The following is a 17,955-nucleotide window of genomic DNA, read 5'->3' as shown; positions in this document are numbered from 1 at the left end:
TTTTTACTTGATCACATACGTTGGTTGGAGAGCAAATCATTTAATGTTGTGAAGAATAAGTAATGGTATCTTATCATTTTCAAATTATAAAGCAGACACATTCTGAAGTAAAAAGTCACAACAGGTTTAAAGGTAAGATGCTTCTGTGCTACTTTTTATAAGATAGGTGATTCTCAAGAAGCAACTTGGGCACATTTTCAACTGGCTTTCAAATTTATAACTTCCACCCTTCACAGAGCCAACTGGAAGAACTTTCAAATAATTTCTCGGTGCAAACAAGTCTTCGAGAGCACACGTGGCTAATAAAAGTTTTGCTTATTTCACCTCCTGAAAAGGCCGTCACTAGACTTTCCTTTGGCTACTTTAACGAGATAGACTTACTATGAGGCTGTTGGTTCCCCCTTAAAAGACTATAGTTTTCTTTTGCTCAATAGTGATTTTCCCTTGTTCTACAGCTTTTCTATATTATTTTTTAAATTGTATGTACGCACGTTATGTACTCTCTACCCCCAAAGTGGGGTTTGAACTCATGACCCTGAGAGATCAAGAGTCTCCCGCTCCACCGACTGAGCCAGCTGGGCACCCCAAGCTTTTCTGTGCTTTTAAAGAAAGCGTTAATAATCACAGCAGTTCTCCCAGAACACATCAACATAAAAGCTGCTGCGTCCACGAGGCATGAACTGGCACAGGGATGGTACCTGTACTATTTATTCATCAGCCTCCTTGCTTCATTTGCTGTGGTGCCTCATCAGTCTCCCGACGGAGACAGACAAAAGCACTGAACCTTCCCACACACAGAAGAAACATTTGTGAGAGTGGTTTTTTTTACAAGTCTTTAATTTAAAAAACTCAAAAATATATAATCAAGCATTTTACATAATGCATACATTCTTAATATCTGCAGGTACGATAAATAACAGAAGGCAAAAGCAGATATACTGTATTGCTTCTCTTTGGCAAATCACCAATATCACCCCCTGCAGAAACATATGATACATGTAAAAAAAAACAAAAAAACAAAAAAACAAAAAACAAACAAAAAAGCAATACCACGGTCTTAAAATTGTCCCTTAGTATAAACAACAAAATATTTAGCAATAATACAGTAGATGGACTTTTCAAATGGACTAAAATTTATAATACTTTACACCACGGGGTTAAAGTAGCAAGCTGCTTTCCAAAGTTAAGGCCCACAACAATAGTTATGGGGGCGGGGCCACGACAGGACACACACATCGTTTTCCTAGTTATAACCCTGGCTATGTCACATTCAAATTCTACCTCTTGGATAACATTCCTAAGGAAAACAAAATCGTTTCCCTAGGGGTTTTACTTGTAGGTCGGAGGTCTGACCTCCACCCCCCAACCAAATTTGCATTTTTTAATGAGGAAATTCAGCTTTCTTCAGCCAATATTTACCATCTAACTCAGTGGCCCAGAATTAAAAAAAAAAAAAAAAAATCCTTCCACTTTACAGCTAAGATATACATTGTGGATCTACTGAAGCAATATATACATGTTGGAACTAAAAGTTAAAAAAGCAAAGGGTCCATTCAACACATAGCAGCTTATATCTAAATATATACATGTATGTATATGTTTTCACAGTTAAACTTTAAAAAAAAATTTACATTTGATATGTTTGGAAATACTTCTCCTATAGTCTATAAATAATATTTTAATATGATCAAATGACCAAAATGCACTACAAGAATGTATCAAATTAAATAAATCTTCTAAACCTTGAAAAACAGATACTTGAAGTCAGTCAAGCTTGAGGTTTGTGTCACGTGTGCTCGGTCAGTCCGTAGCACCAGGAAGACAGAGCCCTCTAAATGCGGTAGGAGAGAAACTCCAACACTTTGGAAGGAACTGGCAGCTCCTGGACTTCTTGGGTGGGCATCACTCTCCTGATTGACATACGACATAAATGTTGAAGGCTAGGGACTTGCCTTGGAGTGGCCCAAAAATACACACTTCCATCATGTGTCCTAAACAGAAACAAAAGAAATCATTAGCTCAGTCACACATGTACATGTATTTAAACATCCTACAACTCCAACAACTATCATTCAAAGCTGTGTATGAGTCATAAGCTACACATTAAAACCTAACTTAAAAAAAATTTGATGGTTTTGTTTATTTTTGACAGAGAGAGAGAGAGAGAGAGAGAGAGAGAGAGAGAGAGAGAGAATATGAATGCAAGCAGGGTAGGGGCAGAAAGAAAGGGAAACATGGAACCTGAAGCAGGCTCGAACTCACGAACCATGAGATCATGACCTGAGCCGAAGTCAGACACTTAACAGACTGAGCCACCCAGGTGCTCCCATGTCAAACCTAATTAAGAAGACCTAACCAACGATCTCCTCTATGACAAAGTAACAGTAGTACAAAGAGCCCTTCTGGAAGATTTAATGACAATAAGATACTGGCTGCTTTGACCACAAGCCACCTTAAATTGCCTCTTAAAGAGAATAGAAAATTCTATTTACCCAGCAGCTAAAACACTGCCATCAGTAGAAAAGGCACAGCAAAGACCATTGCTCAAAGGTGCAACTTGAACTGGATAATCTTCATCAATTCTCCAGAACCTCACCATTCTAGAAAGGAAATAAATTGTACAGTGAGTAACAGGAAATTTAAAGTAAAAGCAACTTCTATAATTCAGATAAAAATGGCACTCTGTTCCAAGTCACAAAATACACACAACATGCACATATCACATCACTGCAGCAAGCAATTACTGTAACTTGTTTTATCAAATATTTTCTAGCCTATACCAATTGGTAATTTGGACCAACTGACACTTAAGAGACTATAATGCATGGCTACCTCTCCTTCCCGGTATTCAGATCTAAAATGGTCACAACCGGAATCTTTCTCTTTACACTCAATTAATATCTGATCTGTTTTACTCTCTTTCCAAGGCATTAAAAAAAGCCTTTTCACGTAGGTAGAGTGTGTCTACAAACAGCAGAGACCTGACATTCAAAATCTGAACAAACAGAAAAACAGTGACTGCTGGCCAAAAAAAAAAAAAAAAAAAAAAAACACAAAACCAAACCAAAAAACTCTCCCTGTACATTTGCTAATGTTCTGGAAAGATGATAATGAGTCACTTTCTGAATTTCTGAAACTGCTTACTGCTGCATCCTTGCACACTGCATGATAAAAGCATGAGAAAACGGAATGGCTGTATCTAGTTTCTGCTTTGTACCAATCAGCAGTGCATCTCGCTCATGTGCCATCTCATCTTGTAGCCTCAACTGCAGTGGACACAAATGACCATTTTTACCATTTATTCCACTTTGAAAACGTCCTTCTGCTTCAACCTTTACAAGGTATTACTGAAAAAAAATCTTTGTGGGCTCATTAAAAATCTCCCCAGTTTGCTTACACTGGTTAACAAACAAGGCGCACAGGGAAGGCGTGCATTACCTTTAGTGAACCTGGATACGCTTCAGGCCAATATTCTTTTTTTCTTTTTTAATGTTTTATTTATTTATTTTGAAAGAGAGAGAGAGAGAGAGAGAGAGAGAAAAGGGGGGATGGAGAAAGAGAGAGAGAGACAGACAGAATCCCAAACAGGCTCTATGCTGCCAGCACAGAGCCTGACGTGGAGCTTGATCTCATCAACTGAGAGATCAAGCCCTGAGTTCAGGCCAATGTTCTTTAAGACACACAACATCTCCCCAAGTCTTGTTTAGAGAAAGAGACATTAAAACCCACACTGCAGAAAGGCTTTTTTTTCTTTTAAGCTTTGAAAATGTTTTCATTAAGTAGAAAGATAAAAGGAAATCTTTAAAAGACAATAATAAATAGGTCAAATTGTAATTCACACACTTACTTATCATCAGCAAGGCTTGCAACATGCAGTCCATCATGACTAAAAGACACAGATCGTACCCATCGGTCATTTGCTCCTCCAGCAAATATTGGAGTAGGCGGGGGAAACAGGTGCCTGAGGTCAAATACATGTATTCAGTGGAAATGAGGGTCACTTCAAGAAGCAAAACTATCCAGGTACAGAGTACATCTGTCTTTGAATGTTTAAAGTGGTCTCAACGAACACAATTGAGGAGCCTAGGGAGAGCTGATAGATTCATATTAAATGAAAGGAACCTAAAAGAATTACTAATCTCCTTTTTACAATGCGGTTTAAATCACTAAGATTAACTCCAACTTCAGTTTCAACTATTTTCCCTGACATGAAACTCTAAATATAATTACCACTTCTACAGAGTCATATGCTGTTACATGACAATAACACGATCTGTATCAAGACAGCCAAATTTATTTTTAGAATTTGTATCTACAGCTTTGCATTATTCAAGGACTTAAATAATACTGCAACTTAAAAATTATGGCAAAATGCAATTTTAGGTTCAACATGTTAGTGATTCCAATCATTCACGTAACTTCTTAAAAGCTATACGGACAGCCAGAGATGAATCACAGACTACAATTGATGCATGCTGCACCCACCCAAATTCCATCAGAATGTCTCCAGTATGTGGATCCCAGATATATACTCGAGTATCATAAGATGCAGTAGCCAGCAATGCTCCATCAGGAGAAAAGTCACAAGCTACAACATCATGGTGATGTCCTTCTAGTTTCCGTATCATGGTATATTTATCCATATTCCAAAGGAAAACCTGCAATAAAAAGGCAAATGTTATAGCTTCCTTCAGACACACAGAGGACAAAATGGCACAACTTAAACTACAACTGCTACGCTTAATTAACATTACATTAAATTAAACATTATAAATTATGAATAATTAAAAGAATATGCTCAGTGTCATAGTCAGATTAAAATCAGTCTTTAAGTTAATTAAAGTAGACATGCAAATTCTATTTCAAATGTTTCTGTTAAATGTTAATTTAAAAATAAGCCTAAACGTAAAAAAGGCAATGCAATTTAACCTTAACCAGAAAGTTATACTGAAATCCATTTATTCCAAAAACTAATTAACTAAAATATACAGAAGTAAATAGGGTTAAGTACTACAAACCCCCTTCTTTTTTTTTTTTCCAGAAACTACCAAATTTTTAAAAAATATACAGACAGAAAATGTAATGTTAACAAATTGTTACTCCATTGGCATCTCCCTTTGAGATAATCACTTGTTTACAATAGGCTTGGGTCACCAACGTGAGCCTAGGAAGAGAAACAGATACTGCAAGCAAAGAGAATTTTCACAGCCAAATGTAATTTCTTTGGCAAACAACAAGGATGTTAAACCACATTATGAAATGAAAAAACTAATTTATGAAAATATTACAATTAACAACATGTCTGTGAATCAAGATTTGCCAATCTTATTTTTCCCAAACCGACCACAATCATTAGACATTTAAACTATAAAACATTTAAATTACTTTAGTACAAGTTTACATATACTTTTCAATTGTATAAGACCAGAACTTAGACTGTGCAGAATAGTTCTGAATAGGATTCGAACGTTTACTTCAGTCTAGTTACATTAAATGCGAGCTTGGAGGTTTAGAACGATCCTAATAAGACAATCTCTCCTCTTGGAGTAAAGCAATCCTTTTTGCTACTTTTTTTTTCTGCACAGACACAATACATTACTTCCAGAGAAAAATAAATATGAATTTTAAGTTGGATCAAAGGCTTAAGGTATCTCTAACATCGCAAGGAATTCCAAAAAAATAGCACAGAGAAACCATCTGAACGCCAATGACATTACATTAAATTGGTTTCACATGTCAGACTCCCAATTCCTTGAGACCGGAAGATCAATTTACTTGGAGGAGTCAGTGGGTTTCACTGTGGGGGAAATTACTTTAAAAAAGAAAAAAAGAAAGAAAGAAAAGCAGAAAGTGGACATCGACCAGCACCTGTGTACGTACAGTACACCTTGCAGCCGAATGCAAGGTTACTTCATCCTACGGTAAAGGTCGCCCCCAGCCCGGTAGCCAGAGATGCCACTCTTTCTGCCCAGCTAACACCATTGTGCGCCTGTGTGCGAGTGGTGCCAGCATAACCTCAATCACACCAATATTGCTGCCACCACCTGTGACAGGGAAAGCAAGAAGCATATGGAAAACACACAGCCTAAAATAGCAATGTCAATTATCTAGCTTTGTTCTTCTTATGATTTTTAAAGAACTGAATACTTTTTTTCTAAACTTCCAACATTTGCAACTATCATTTCAACATACTTCTTGGCTAAATAAAATGCATTTATAACCAGCCTCCCACCCCCCATTAACTCAGTGTATTGTGAATATCACATGTATTTGGACTTCAACAATTTTCATAAACATCTGAAGCTAAAATAAGATCTCTTGCACTATACTAAGTCAGAGCTGGTAGACAACTAAAAGAGAGTTCATCAATAAGCATAACCCTCTCAAGTCACTTCATACTTAATCTGTCTACAGGTATGCTATGCAAGATAGACCATGTCAATTCATCTATAATTCACTCTAGACATATATGAGTGCTATTTTTATTATTAGATTTTTAAGTTACTTTTTTTCAGTTAAATGTCCAGGACCAGCTGGGACTCAAAACTTTTTAAACGGCAAACTGGACAAAAAAATAGAACAACAGAGAAGAAAATAATTAGCAGGAATGTCTTAACATTTGGACTAGATCTCTTCTATATCGCATAAACTTTCCTAGATCTTAGAAAAAAAATAAATTTGACATATCCCTTACTTTAAGAATATTATCTCTAACTAAAAGCAATCCAATTTCTCACTCCACAATCAGTAACTATATTTAATTTCCCTCATGCAAATTTTCCCCATCATGAAATAAAACATTTAAGATATTCATGACACCGAGCAGACTTAATAGGTTACTTAGATTTAAAGTGATTATGCACACATTATAATCCAATTCACAATGAATGTCCAAGAACTTTGATACATACTGCTTTACTGGCTCCCACTGAACACAGCATAGATGAGTCAGGAGAGAATGCACAGCTATACACCCAGTTCTGATGGCCCCTCAATACTTTCATCATGTTTCCTGAACAAAAAGAAATACTGGTGTTAACCCCAGAGTTCACTTCCAAAGAGTAGCATTTCAAAAATGGCAGAATCACAGAATCGCAAGCTTCTACAGTGGCAGTGATTTATCTGTAACAGGGGTTGGACACTAAACCAGTTGCCTGTCTTTGTCAAGTTCTACTGGAACACAATCATGCCCATTTGTTTATGTTGTACTACAACAGCAGATGGAACTACAGCAGAGATGGCATGGTCCACAAGCCCAAGATATTTACCATCTGGCCCTTGAGGAAAAAGTCTCCTGACCCTTCATCTACGAAGATAGAATTCTTTTAGTCTAAGCCCCTTATTCTACAAATGAAAGAACTGCAACATTTCAAGGCTGAGACTTGAGAAACACCTTCAAAATACCTTTCATCCTTCTTCCTTTTTGATAACTACATTCCGCTCCAAAGCCCCTGCGCATTATACCTAAAGCACACAACTATGTCTACGTAGATTTTAACTCTTAATTTTACAAATACCTACTGAATGCCTACTGTATGTCAGCCACTGAGGATAGAGCTGTGAATAAGACAAAGTCCCTACTCTCTTGAGCTTACGGTTAGTTTACTGAGTCTATGTTCTTAAAACATATGCACACACTGAAAATGTATTGAGAAAGCAAGCAGTATTTAATATGCAAAACAAAATAAAAATTTAATTACTGTTACAACTGTTGAGAAATCTCTTCATCTCTCAACAGCTGAGCAGTCAGCAAATGATGAAATGCAGAGGAGGTCCGTCATGGTTTGGTAACATTAGCATATGATTTTTATCAGGCAATGGTTATTACCCATCAGCCGGAACGAGTCTCCAAACCTGAGGGTTTTGTTTCCTACTACATTTAAGTTGCAATACCTCTGAGCAAGACCTTGACCTCCAGCTTGAGGTTGGTAGAGCCCTAAAACATATTATTTAAGTATAAGGTGTTAGCCAAAACTGTAATCTCTTTCATTAGCAGCTAAAAAGGGGGAAGAAATGCTCATCTCTGGTCCTCTCAAATAAGATAGAACTCTCCAACTCTGTAAGCACTGCAACTGACAAAGTTTCAGAAAAACTTGAGTAGTTAACACTAACATACCTTTTATTATATTGGAGAGCAAGTCTTTTACTTTTGATAATTTGTTACTTAACCTATCCAACTTACTATTATGCTTATTAGCATTTAGGTATTACAGATTCCAGTGTATAAACCATATTTTAATCTATATTTGATTTGATTACTAAATTATGTGTCTGTAACTTCAAAATCTACTTAAATTTTTGCTAAGCAAATGAAGGAAGTTAATAACCTTCCCTAAGATGAAAGAAATAAACCAACACAGACCAGTTCATACAAAATCCTAAAACTGACCCAGATTTTGTCCTCAAATCGTTGATACAGATCTGTGTGGTTAGTTTCTGAATAATATGTTGTTCAGAGTAACTGCTGGCTCCTATTCTGGATTACATTTATGGTTTTGCTTGATCTACACAGAGAAAGGGACCAAATGATTAGAGAAAAGGAAACTTTGATCATATGCCACTTTGAAAGTCGAATGCCCTAGATGATCGCCACCTCTCAAGAAACTCATTATGTTTCACAGGCTGGAAAAAAGACATACCATCATCTTTCAGGTCCCACACTCTTAGAGTTTTGTCTCTTGAAGCTGATACAAGGATCAAGCTCCCATCTGGAGCAAAAGTTAAATCTCTGACCACTTCAGTATGATCTACCAAGTTAAGGAGGAGTTTTCCTAAATGCAATGGAAAAGGGGAAAAAGACAATGTTAGTAATTTTATCAGCTTCTATTTTTTTAAAATAGGGCTCTTCACCATTAAAAAAAAAAATCTAAAGTAGAAATCCTTGGCACCTCCTTAGTTTATCAAGTGTAAGGTGACTTATTAGCACTTTTACTATCACCTTTAAAGAGTCTCTATTTTTATACTGTTTTAAAATGGAGGGGCGCCTGGGTGGCGCAGTCGGTTAAGCGTCCGACTTCAGCCAGGTCACGATCTCGCGGTCTGTGAGTTCGAGCCCCGCGTCGGGCTCTGGGCTGATGGCTCAGAGCCTGGAGCCTGTTTCCGATTCTGTGTCTCCCTCTCTCTCTGCCCCTCCCCCGTTCATGCTGTGTCTCTCTCTGTCCCAAAAATAAATAAATGTTGAAAAAAAAATTAAAAAAAATAAATAAATAAAATGGATTATTTCCAGGAAAGCAAAGCCTAAAATTTTTAGGGAAGTTTAAAGGGAACTCCTGAAGTGTAAACAAGTTAATTTACTATCAGGAAAGCTTAATTATCATTTTTAATCTTTGTATAGTATGATTTTAAATATAAAGTCAAAATTTCCCTTTTCTTTTCCTTGGCTTTGGATTACTAACAGAATGTCAAGCTCCCCAGAAGATAAATGTTATCAAATAACCATCTAAATTTTCAAAGATAATCAGTGAAAAAATGTACTTGAAAGAGTTTTGTTTTCTATGAAAATCTATGTGCTTTCCTTAAGTTTTTTTTTTCAAGAATCCAATCAAATTTACTGACTCATTATCCTCACTCAATATTGGTATCACTTTCTGTGTTCTACCGTATCGTTTTAATTCTCATTTAAAAAAACCTTCAAATTTTTGAGTACATACTATCAGTCAGAAACTGTGTAAGTCAGTTAACAATACGTTCACTTTTAATTGCCCAAAGAATTTAACTTCTCAACCTATCTAGTTAAACTTCAGATAAAATGTCACTAAAACCTTCCAAAGGTTAGACAATGATTGTTGAAACCAGATTTGCCTTGAAAGCCTCCAAGCTATCACTGAAAAAGTATATAAGAAAACACCCTATTTGAGTCATAAACTAAATTACTAGTTTATAAATGATAATTAACTAAATGTTCCTTAGACATGCCCTTTTCTGCTGTAATATTCTCTGAAGAGTGATCAAGCAGTGAGAACTCTATTTTCTTAAATTAAAACCACGAGCTGAAGATGATATTCAGGCCAATTATAAAGACACACTCATAGCATCAATACTTGCTTTTCAGTAAGTTAAAATCCTCAAATCACATCTTCTAGTGCCTAGAGATGCCCTGCATCATAAAACAATCAGGTTTGCTTTTGAAACTATGGCTCTGTACCTGTATATACATCCCATATTTTGATACGCCCATTGTTTAATCCTGTGGCAAGGAGTAGCTGATCTTGTCCAAATCTGAATCGATGCCATTCTATATTGACACAACGACTCTGTTTTTCTGGAACTGAAGATCCAAAAGCAAGACTCCAGACTATGTCACCACAGTCTATAATATGTTCACGAGGCTTATTTTTCTGAGCACCATCACTGTTTTGTCTTGACAATCTCAAACTGCTTGAATTGGTGATATTCTTGGTGCCATGCAAGAGACTGAGGGGAAAAAAGGTCAGACTGAAATCGAGTTATTATTTACTCTGAACTTCTATAGATACTAAATACTGATAAATGTTTGCTAAAATAACTTCAGCATTATTTGTCACAGTGACACTGAATAACAATAGACTCCTATAGATGAGAAGGGGGAAAGCTGCTATTAGTCACAAGGGTGTGACCAAATAAAATCAGATCAAAAGAAATTCTCAGTTGCTAAAAAAGACTAAATTCAACAATAGTCAATTTATAATTTATTTGTTTCGAAATTTTCCTCAAAACCACTATGTCTATTAGGACTCCTTTAGCTAACCTAAAACGAGTATAAACAAGCAAAACACAAAACAATAACCTGATAATTATAAAACTGACACCAGAAAATTACCTTAAAAATAACCTAGACCTAAAGCAATATGTAACTGTGACACTAATGAATATAACTATGAAGGTCAAGTAGACACAAAAAGCAGGGAGAGATTAAATTTAGTATATGATACATCTTAGAAAAACTTTTAACAAAAATACTGGAACTCAAATAAATCCAAGCAGAGGAATTTTAAGTACATAAGAAGTAATTACATGATCAATTACATGTACCACTGTTATCTAATAAAATGTTGTGAAATCCGAAAAGTGTCACATAGCAAAGGTCACCTAACCTAGCACAACACAAGGTATACACTACCAAGGAACCATGATTCTGCTTTTTAATACACATATTCTACACTGTATAAGGTCAGATAATTCTTCCTACAAATTTTCCAATACATATATTCAGCTTATGATTAAGACATATTTATAATAGTCAACCAAGGAAAAACTTACGTTATCAATATCTTTTTATTACTCCACACACAGAAAATAGTAAATCCTACCAAGAGATACAAAATACAAAAAAGGAAAGAGTCTTACAAGTTCTTAAGGCACTGGGACCACGGAACAAGCTTTACTGTACGATGTCCTTGTGACCAAGCAAAGTATGAACCATCTGGAGCAAAAGCAACAGTCCAATTTTCACGACCACATTTCTTGTCAAAAGGAGCCGCTGGAGCTAAAAGTTCACCTATAGTACGTGATCTCACTAAAAGAAAAAAACATATAGATAGGATGTCACATATAACCAACAATGGAGACTGCCTCCATATTAATTTGAGACTCTCCACTCCGTTGAGCTTCTATGCAGACAAGGTATAAGGAGCTCTGCTTTCTACCCTCTGAAGGGAGACCCTTGGTGTGAAGACCCGTTAATGATAACAACTACCTTCAAGTTTTGATAAAATGATTTTCCAACATTTCCTCACCCAAAAGCTTTTCTAGAAAGCTTCAATAAAAAAACTGGTTAAGTGATAATAATGTAATATATCGGAGCTAACAATTACTAAGTCCTGACTTTTGCATTGCCTTAGGTTTTCAGCAAATTGCTAACATTTAAAATACAACAGACTAGGGGTGCCTGGGTGGCTCAGTTGGTTGAGCATCTGACTCTTGATTTCGGCTCAGGTCGTGGGATTGAGCCCCACATTGGGCTCTACACTGAGCATGGAGCCTGCTTAGGATTCTGTTCTCTGTCTCTGTCTCCCTCTGTCCCTCTCCACTGCTATTGGGCACGCTCCTCTCTAAAATAACAAATAAAAATAAAAATAAAATGCAACAGACTAAACAAACTTACCCAAAAGTTTGTAGCTTTCAAAAATCACAAACCACTATAAAATACAGTATTACATCATTACTCAAAGGAAAGCTCTATTAAATGGTCTATTTAAATGTGAATATTCTTTTTTTTCAGGACCACATCACAAAAATCACACAAAAAACCTCCAGAACTAGAAGGGACTTAAAGGTTTAGTATAACCTCCCAACTAGTGCTTTAAAATGCTTTACATTCGTGGGGCGCCTGGGTGGCTCAGTAGGTTGGACATACGACTTCAGCTCATGTGATGATCTCACAGTTCATCAGTATGGGCCTCACATTGGGCTCTGCGAGGAAAGCTCAGAGCCTGGAGCCTGCTTTAGATTCTGTGCCCCTCTCTCTCCCTCCTCCCCAACTTGTGCTTGGAAGGAAGGAAGGAAGGAAGGAAGGAAGGAAGGAAGGAAGGAAGGAAGGAAAGAAAGAAAATGCATTACATTTGTGATTCTCAAATAGTGGTCCTCAAGCATATTACTAGTGGTCACAAACTGACCCCAAATTGGAAATAATACTTTTGGTTTTCAAGGACAAATTTCATATATTTTAAGTTTAGTTAAGAGTACTTCAATTTAGCATTCGTAACAAAAACTGGCATATTACCAGAGTACACAGAGAATTTTTGTTCTGCATTTAACAAGAAGCACGATCAACAAGCTCTTCCTGTCCATGTGTGCACGCAAATTTGGCCAGAATTTCCTCAATTCGAGGAAAAGAATCTTTATCAGTGTATCACCAATGCTCTCTTGGATTGGTCTTGATTTCAAATTTTGCTACTCTCCCTTTTTAGGTATAAATTACTACCAGTTTTGTTTCCCTCTATTGTGATTGGTTGTCTGATCAACACAGTGTATTTTTATGTTTTTGGTTTAAACTTCCTAGCAACTAAACTACATATATCCTTATAAAGGGGTGCCTGGGCGGCCCAGTAAGGTGAGTGTCTAACTCTTGATTTCAGCTCAGGTCATGATCTCACAGTTTGTGGGATGGAGCAATAGCACAGAGCCTGCTTGGGATTCCCTCTCTTCCTCTCAAAATAAATACACTTAGAAAGCAAAACAAAAAAAAACCCTACTTCTACTTATTGCTAGAGCAGACTTACACATACAACCCCCTCAAATGTATTCATTCAGGTGTCACTTCACGTCTCAATGCGTGCTCTGCCAATAGCCAGTGGAGCACCCGGTATATGACAGGTGACCAGTAAATATTTATTGAATGAATATGAAAGCATACATAGAAGTTACCATTCTTACTGATTTCAATGTTTCCTTGCCCAAGTCTTTGATACATTTACCCACGAACTATGGTTTAAAAAGTAAAACTGAGACCAAATTTTCTAAGATATTCATAAATATGAATGCCTAAAAAGGCTTATTCTATTTTTGTGCAGCCGACATTACCAAAAATTTCCCTTTTAATAACTCAAAAACCTTCCTCTTTGCTACTCATCCACTCAGTCCTGACTGTGACCTAAGAGAGTAAGTTTAATCCTCTCTCACATGATAGTCATATATTGAAGACAGCCATGACATCAGCAACTAAATCTTTTCACCAGGCTAAACTCCACAGGCCTTTCAATCATTCCTTAGATTACATGGTTTCAAGTCCATTTCCCACCTTCACCTTCATCACTTTTCTGGATAAACTGCAGTTAGTTATGGTCCTCATAAAAGTGGCACCCAGAACTAAACACTATACTTTAGGTGTGGTTGAATCAAAGCAGCAGAACCCCAATCTACCCCTGCCTCAATTGTATCAATACAGCATAAGGTGACATTAATTTCACAGGCAGTTATATGACTTTCTTAATACAAAATCCACAAACCAGTGACCCTCATATGCCTGTACAATGATTTTTCTTTTCTCTTTTCTTTTCTTTCTTCTTCTTCTTCTTTTTTTTTTTTTGAAACATACAAGTGATTTTTGAAAGGGCTTGCTGCTGTTTATATTCCTCCAAGCCCACAGTCATACTTGGACATCTCACCACAGTAGTTCATTGTGCCTGGCCCCTGAATTTGCAACTGCTGCCTAAATCCTTTTTTATAACTTAGGTTTCTGTTTAATCATACCTATCTTTAAAAAAATCCATAAATTTTAGGAGGAAAAATGAAAGTTCACAAATAAGGGAAGAAAATTTTATTTACTTTTTTTATTTAAAAATTTTTTTTCTCTATTTTTGAGAGAGAGACAGAGTGCAAGCAGGGGAGGGGCAGAGAGAGAGAAGGAAACACAGAATCCAAAGCAGGCTCCAGGCTCTGAGCTGTCAGCACAGAACCCAATATGGGGCCAGAACGCATGAACTGCGAGATCATGACCGACTAAGCCACACAAGTGCCCCAAGAAACAAGTTTTAAAATTCAACTGGGGAAAAAAAAATTCAACCAAAAAATCCAAACATTATCGTAAAGAGAAAGTCCCTGGCTAAATTCGATGAGTATACTCGTGTTAACTCAAACAATAGAGGACTGGCCCTTGCATTCAACTTCAAAAACATCTGGTTAATTAGACTATACCTCACCACTCCTTTGGCAAGCATAAGCAAGACTAACTTTCCCACAAAAGACTCATTTCTTTTTGTCTATATTTTAAGATCACTCTATTTTTCTTTTACCTTGCTGACAATCACAAAACTCCTCTTGTATAAAGGCTGGAAATTAACAACTAAAAAACTGGTTCAAATAACAAAGACCATGAAATAATAAGTGAATTTATTCTTAAATATTCACAAATTCAAGAAATGGGGTCACTATTTTTTTTTTTTAAGTTTCTTTATTTAGAGAGCTTGTGAATATGTGCATGCGCGCAAGCAAGAGACAGAGAGGGGGAGAATGAGGATCCCAAGCAGGCTGTGCGCTGTCTGGAGAAGCCCAATGCGGGGATTCGATCCCACCAATCTTGAGATCATGACCTGAGCCGAAATCTAGAATCAGATACTCAACCGACTGAGCTACCCAGGCGCCCCTGGGGTCACTATTTTAAAACTGCCAAATAAATAGCTGCCATAATGTCACGAGTATTATATGAATAATTACCTTGGTGTTTCCTTGCTTGTTAACAGGCATATTAAATGATCTTTGCATCAAATGATTCAAGTACTGGTTTAAATATTATCAAGTAGCACAAGGTTGTAATGAAATGCTTTATAAAATGTTTTTAGGTTAAATCTTTATTATCTGCATCTGCTTAATGTTAGTATCCTAAGAAACCCATGATTTAATGACTTTATATAAGGGAAAAGCTGCCTGTCCTGGGAACTCAGCCATAAAATACAAGACTACATTAACTGTACAGTAGTAGTAACACACTGAGTCACTGCTGAACCAAGCGAACCAGATTTAGCTCCTTCTTCACATTCCTCCCTGCAATTTCAAAACCAGAAAGGGAGGATCTGTGGTAGTGCCTTGTGAAAGAGGGCAGTAGCTCCAGGCACTCGCTCCCTGTCACATCGCACTTCTTTAATCACTCAAGGAATCTTGCCTCTTCTTTCAGTACTTGAGAAACCAAAGAGCTATAATTAATACCCAAGAAAAAAGGGGAAAAGTTAAGTCCTTACTGATGGATACAGAGCTACATAGAGATAGGAGTGTTTAACTCTGTATCCAAACGGTACTTCAAAAGAAAGAAACAAAGAAACAAAGAAACAAAAACTGGGTTTTTAAAAAAAGCTTAAGAAAAGGCCAAAGTTCTTTTAGATATTTGGCACTTAGCTAGTAATATTATATTATATCCGGGAAATAACACTGGGACCTAACTAAATATGCAAAAATTTTAAGTGAAAAGGCTGCTTAGAGGATGGTTCTTCTATCTTATGCACGTATGCTCAGAAGCTCTATCCATCCCTTAGCAGAGGACTGGAAAGTTTTCAATATAGTTCATCAAGATGAAGTAAAACACACACAAATGAAAGATAAATCTCTGCCCTTACGGGGGGGGGGGGGGGCGGTGCAGCCCACTGGACTAAGAACTTCTGAGTTCTCTGTTCCACTTCAGGACCTACTTAATAGACTTAAAGCACAGTTAAAATAAAAATGGGGCATGGATTTTGTTTCCTCTGTGTATCTAAAATAGTTATTAAAACCAGAGTTAAAGTCCCCTCCTAACCTGCCATTCGACCTTATCTCTAAGAGAACAAAAGTCCAGAATTCTAAGATAGCAGTCTCTAGATATAAAAATTCAACCCACACACAGGACAGAGGGGCCTTTTGGCTATTTCAGCTTCTCCCTTTCTCTAGAAATACCTCCTCCATCTATTTTAAGGCATCCATTTAGCCGAAGAACGGAGAAATGCAAAGGCTCTCTGCTAAGTAGCCACCTCCAATTTTCATCTACTTTATTTTTTATAATTTTATAATTTTTTTACTTTTTTTTTTTTTTTTGAGTAATCTACAGACCCAACATGGGGGCTCCAACTCATGACCCCAAGATCAAGTCACATGCTCCACCCACTGAGCCAGCCAGGCGCCCCACTAATTCTCACTTCATTAACACTGTAAGTTCAGTTCGGTGTTTTTTTTTTTTTTTAAATAAAAACTGGACATATTTAAGGCGTATAACGTGACCTAGTAAGTTCAGTGTTTACTAGGCATATCAATCAATGCACAGCACCAACTCCCCCCGTTAGTTGTTCCAGTTACTTTACCCCAAGAGAGAATTTAAACGTGAGGTGCTCTGAACCGAGCCGCCACACAACCTTCGGTGTCTACTGCGCAGACTTCAGTGCGGCAGGGCTGGTCTCCAGCCCCGTTTAGAGACAGCCTTTGCAGGCTGCTCTTTCATCCAACAGCTTTTCCTCGCTCACTCCACCCAACCATTCAGCTCCTCCCTGCTCCTCGGTGTAGGAAAGATAATTGAGTCTCCTCCCCTGAACCCGCCGCCTTTCTTAACGCCAGGCCATTTTTTTTTTTTTTTAAACACTGCTTTTTCCAGGCTGATAGCACCTCTTCGGTCGCATTTCTCCTTTAAGAGTGGTTGATACACATGAGGACCCCTCCCCTTCCATTACAGCTCAGAACACACAAGTTTACTTTTCCCGTCGTAAATTTCGAGTCCCCGAGACTCGCCCAGCACTCGCCTATCCTATCCACTCGACGCCCCAGTCGTCCAGCCTAGAGACAGGTTGATGGCAGTGCGGAGACCTCCTTAGAGGAAACTGGGTCCCCAGGGGTGGGTGCCGCCCCCGGCCACACGGTCACTAGGGCCCTCGGCGCCCAGGTTTCCCTGGACCCTAAGTTCTGCCCACTGCCTCCCGCCGAGCCATCAACGCTGACCCCATTTACCCCTCGGCGACACCCACCAGCGGGGCCGCTTCCTTCCTCTTCGCTCCAGGGCTTGGCCCCGGCTCACCCGACTTCCCTCAGACTCCGAGACTGTTCCTCCTCTAGGGACTCCCTGCCTCTCCACAACCCCCGCGGGCTCACCAGCACCCCTCACCCCCCCCCCCCCCCCCCCCCCCCCGCACCGAGCTCTTTCTCGTTGACCCTCGGGGGAAAGCTGGCCATCTATGGGGCACCGTCTGATTCCGGGGGCGCGATGCGGACGCAACGACAGAGAAGGGATCCGCGAACGTTGAGGGGCGTGACGCGGAATCGGTCCCTCCCGGACCGGGGGACGGAGGGGAGGGGCGGGGGAGGTGGCGGCAGCCTCTGCCGACTGCCCCGGGAAAGCTCCGGAAGGCTTCGGACCAAACTACGGAGTCAAACACAGACAATAGATCCCGCTCCCTGCCTCAAGCCTACGGACCAAGACACTTCCTCCGACGCCGCCAACTGCAAACCAGACACTGGAGACAAAATGGCGGGCGGCGCGGGAGATAGCAGGGCGGCGCGGGCGGGGTCTCGTGACGTTGCCACCCGAGG

General features: G+C 38.5%; 1 protein-coding gene across 2 annotated transcripts; it reads right to left on the bottom strand.

Annotated features, from left to right (window-relative positions):
- Positions 1-816: 816 nt before the first annotated feature.
- Positions 817-17,885, bottom strand: WSB1 (WD repeat and SOCS box containing 1). 2 transcript variants are annotated; one of them, XM_040455287.1, is made up of 9 exons: positions 17,559-17,885; positions 11,326-11,494; positions 10,145-10,413; positions 8,640-8,771; positions 6,912-7,012; positions 4,486-4,658; positions 3,848-3,961; positions 2,493-2,600; positions 817-1,991 (listed from the first exon to the last, which is right to left on the bottom strand). In XM_040455287.1, exons 1-9 carry the CDS (start codon positions 17,596-17,598, stop codon positions 1,832-1,834), a joined length of 1,266 nt encoding a protein of 421 aa, XP_040311221.1. In that variant the 5' UTR covers positions 17,599-17,885; the 3' UTR covers positions 817-1,831. The 2 variants fall into 2 exon arrangements, with proteins under 2 accessions (XP_040311221.1, XP_040311222.1); XM_040455288.1 differs by lacking the exons at positions 817-1,991; positions 2,493-2,600; positions 3,848-3,961; positions 4,486-4,658 and adding an exon at positions 4,962-6,044 and having other exon boundaries at positions 17,559-17,884.
- Between the last annotated feature and the right edge of the window lie 70 nt (positions 17,886-17,955).

Source organism: Herpailurus yagouaroundi, unplaced genomic scaffold (assembly GCF_014898765.1).
Source record: "Herpailurus yagouaroundi ecotype Mexico unplaced genomic scaffold, PumYag 215, whole genome shotgun sequence".
Classification (NCBI taxonomy): Eukaryota; Metazoa; Chordata; class Mammalia; order Carnivora; family Felidae; genus Herpailurus; species Herpailurus yagouaroundi.
The sequence above is the reverse complement of the archived record's forward strand: the minus strand, read 5'-3'. Positions and strand labels throughout refer to the sequence as shown.

Excerpts from the sequence above, each read along its gene's own strand:
- WSB1 (XM_040455287.1), bottom strand. The coding sequence starts at position 17,598 with ATGGCCAGCTTTCCCCCGAGGGTCAACGAGAAAGAGCTCG. Across the intron at positions 11,495-17,558 it reads GGTCAACGAGAAAGAGCTCG|TGAGATCACGTACTATAGGT; the intron begins GTGCGGGGGGGG and ends TTTTTCTTTTAG. Across the intron at positions 7,013-8,639 it reads GTGGGACCTGAAAGATGATG|GAAACATGATGAAAGTATTG; the intron begins GTATGTCTTTTT and ends CTTTTTGTTCAG.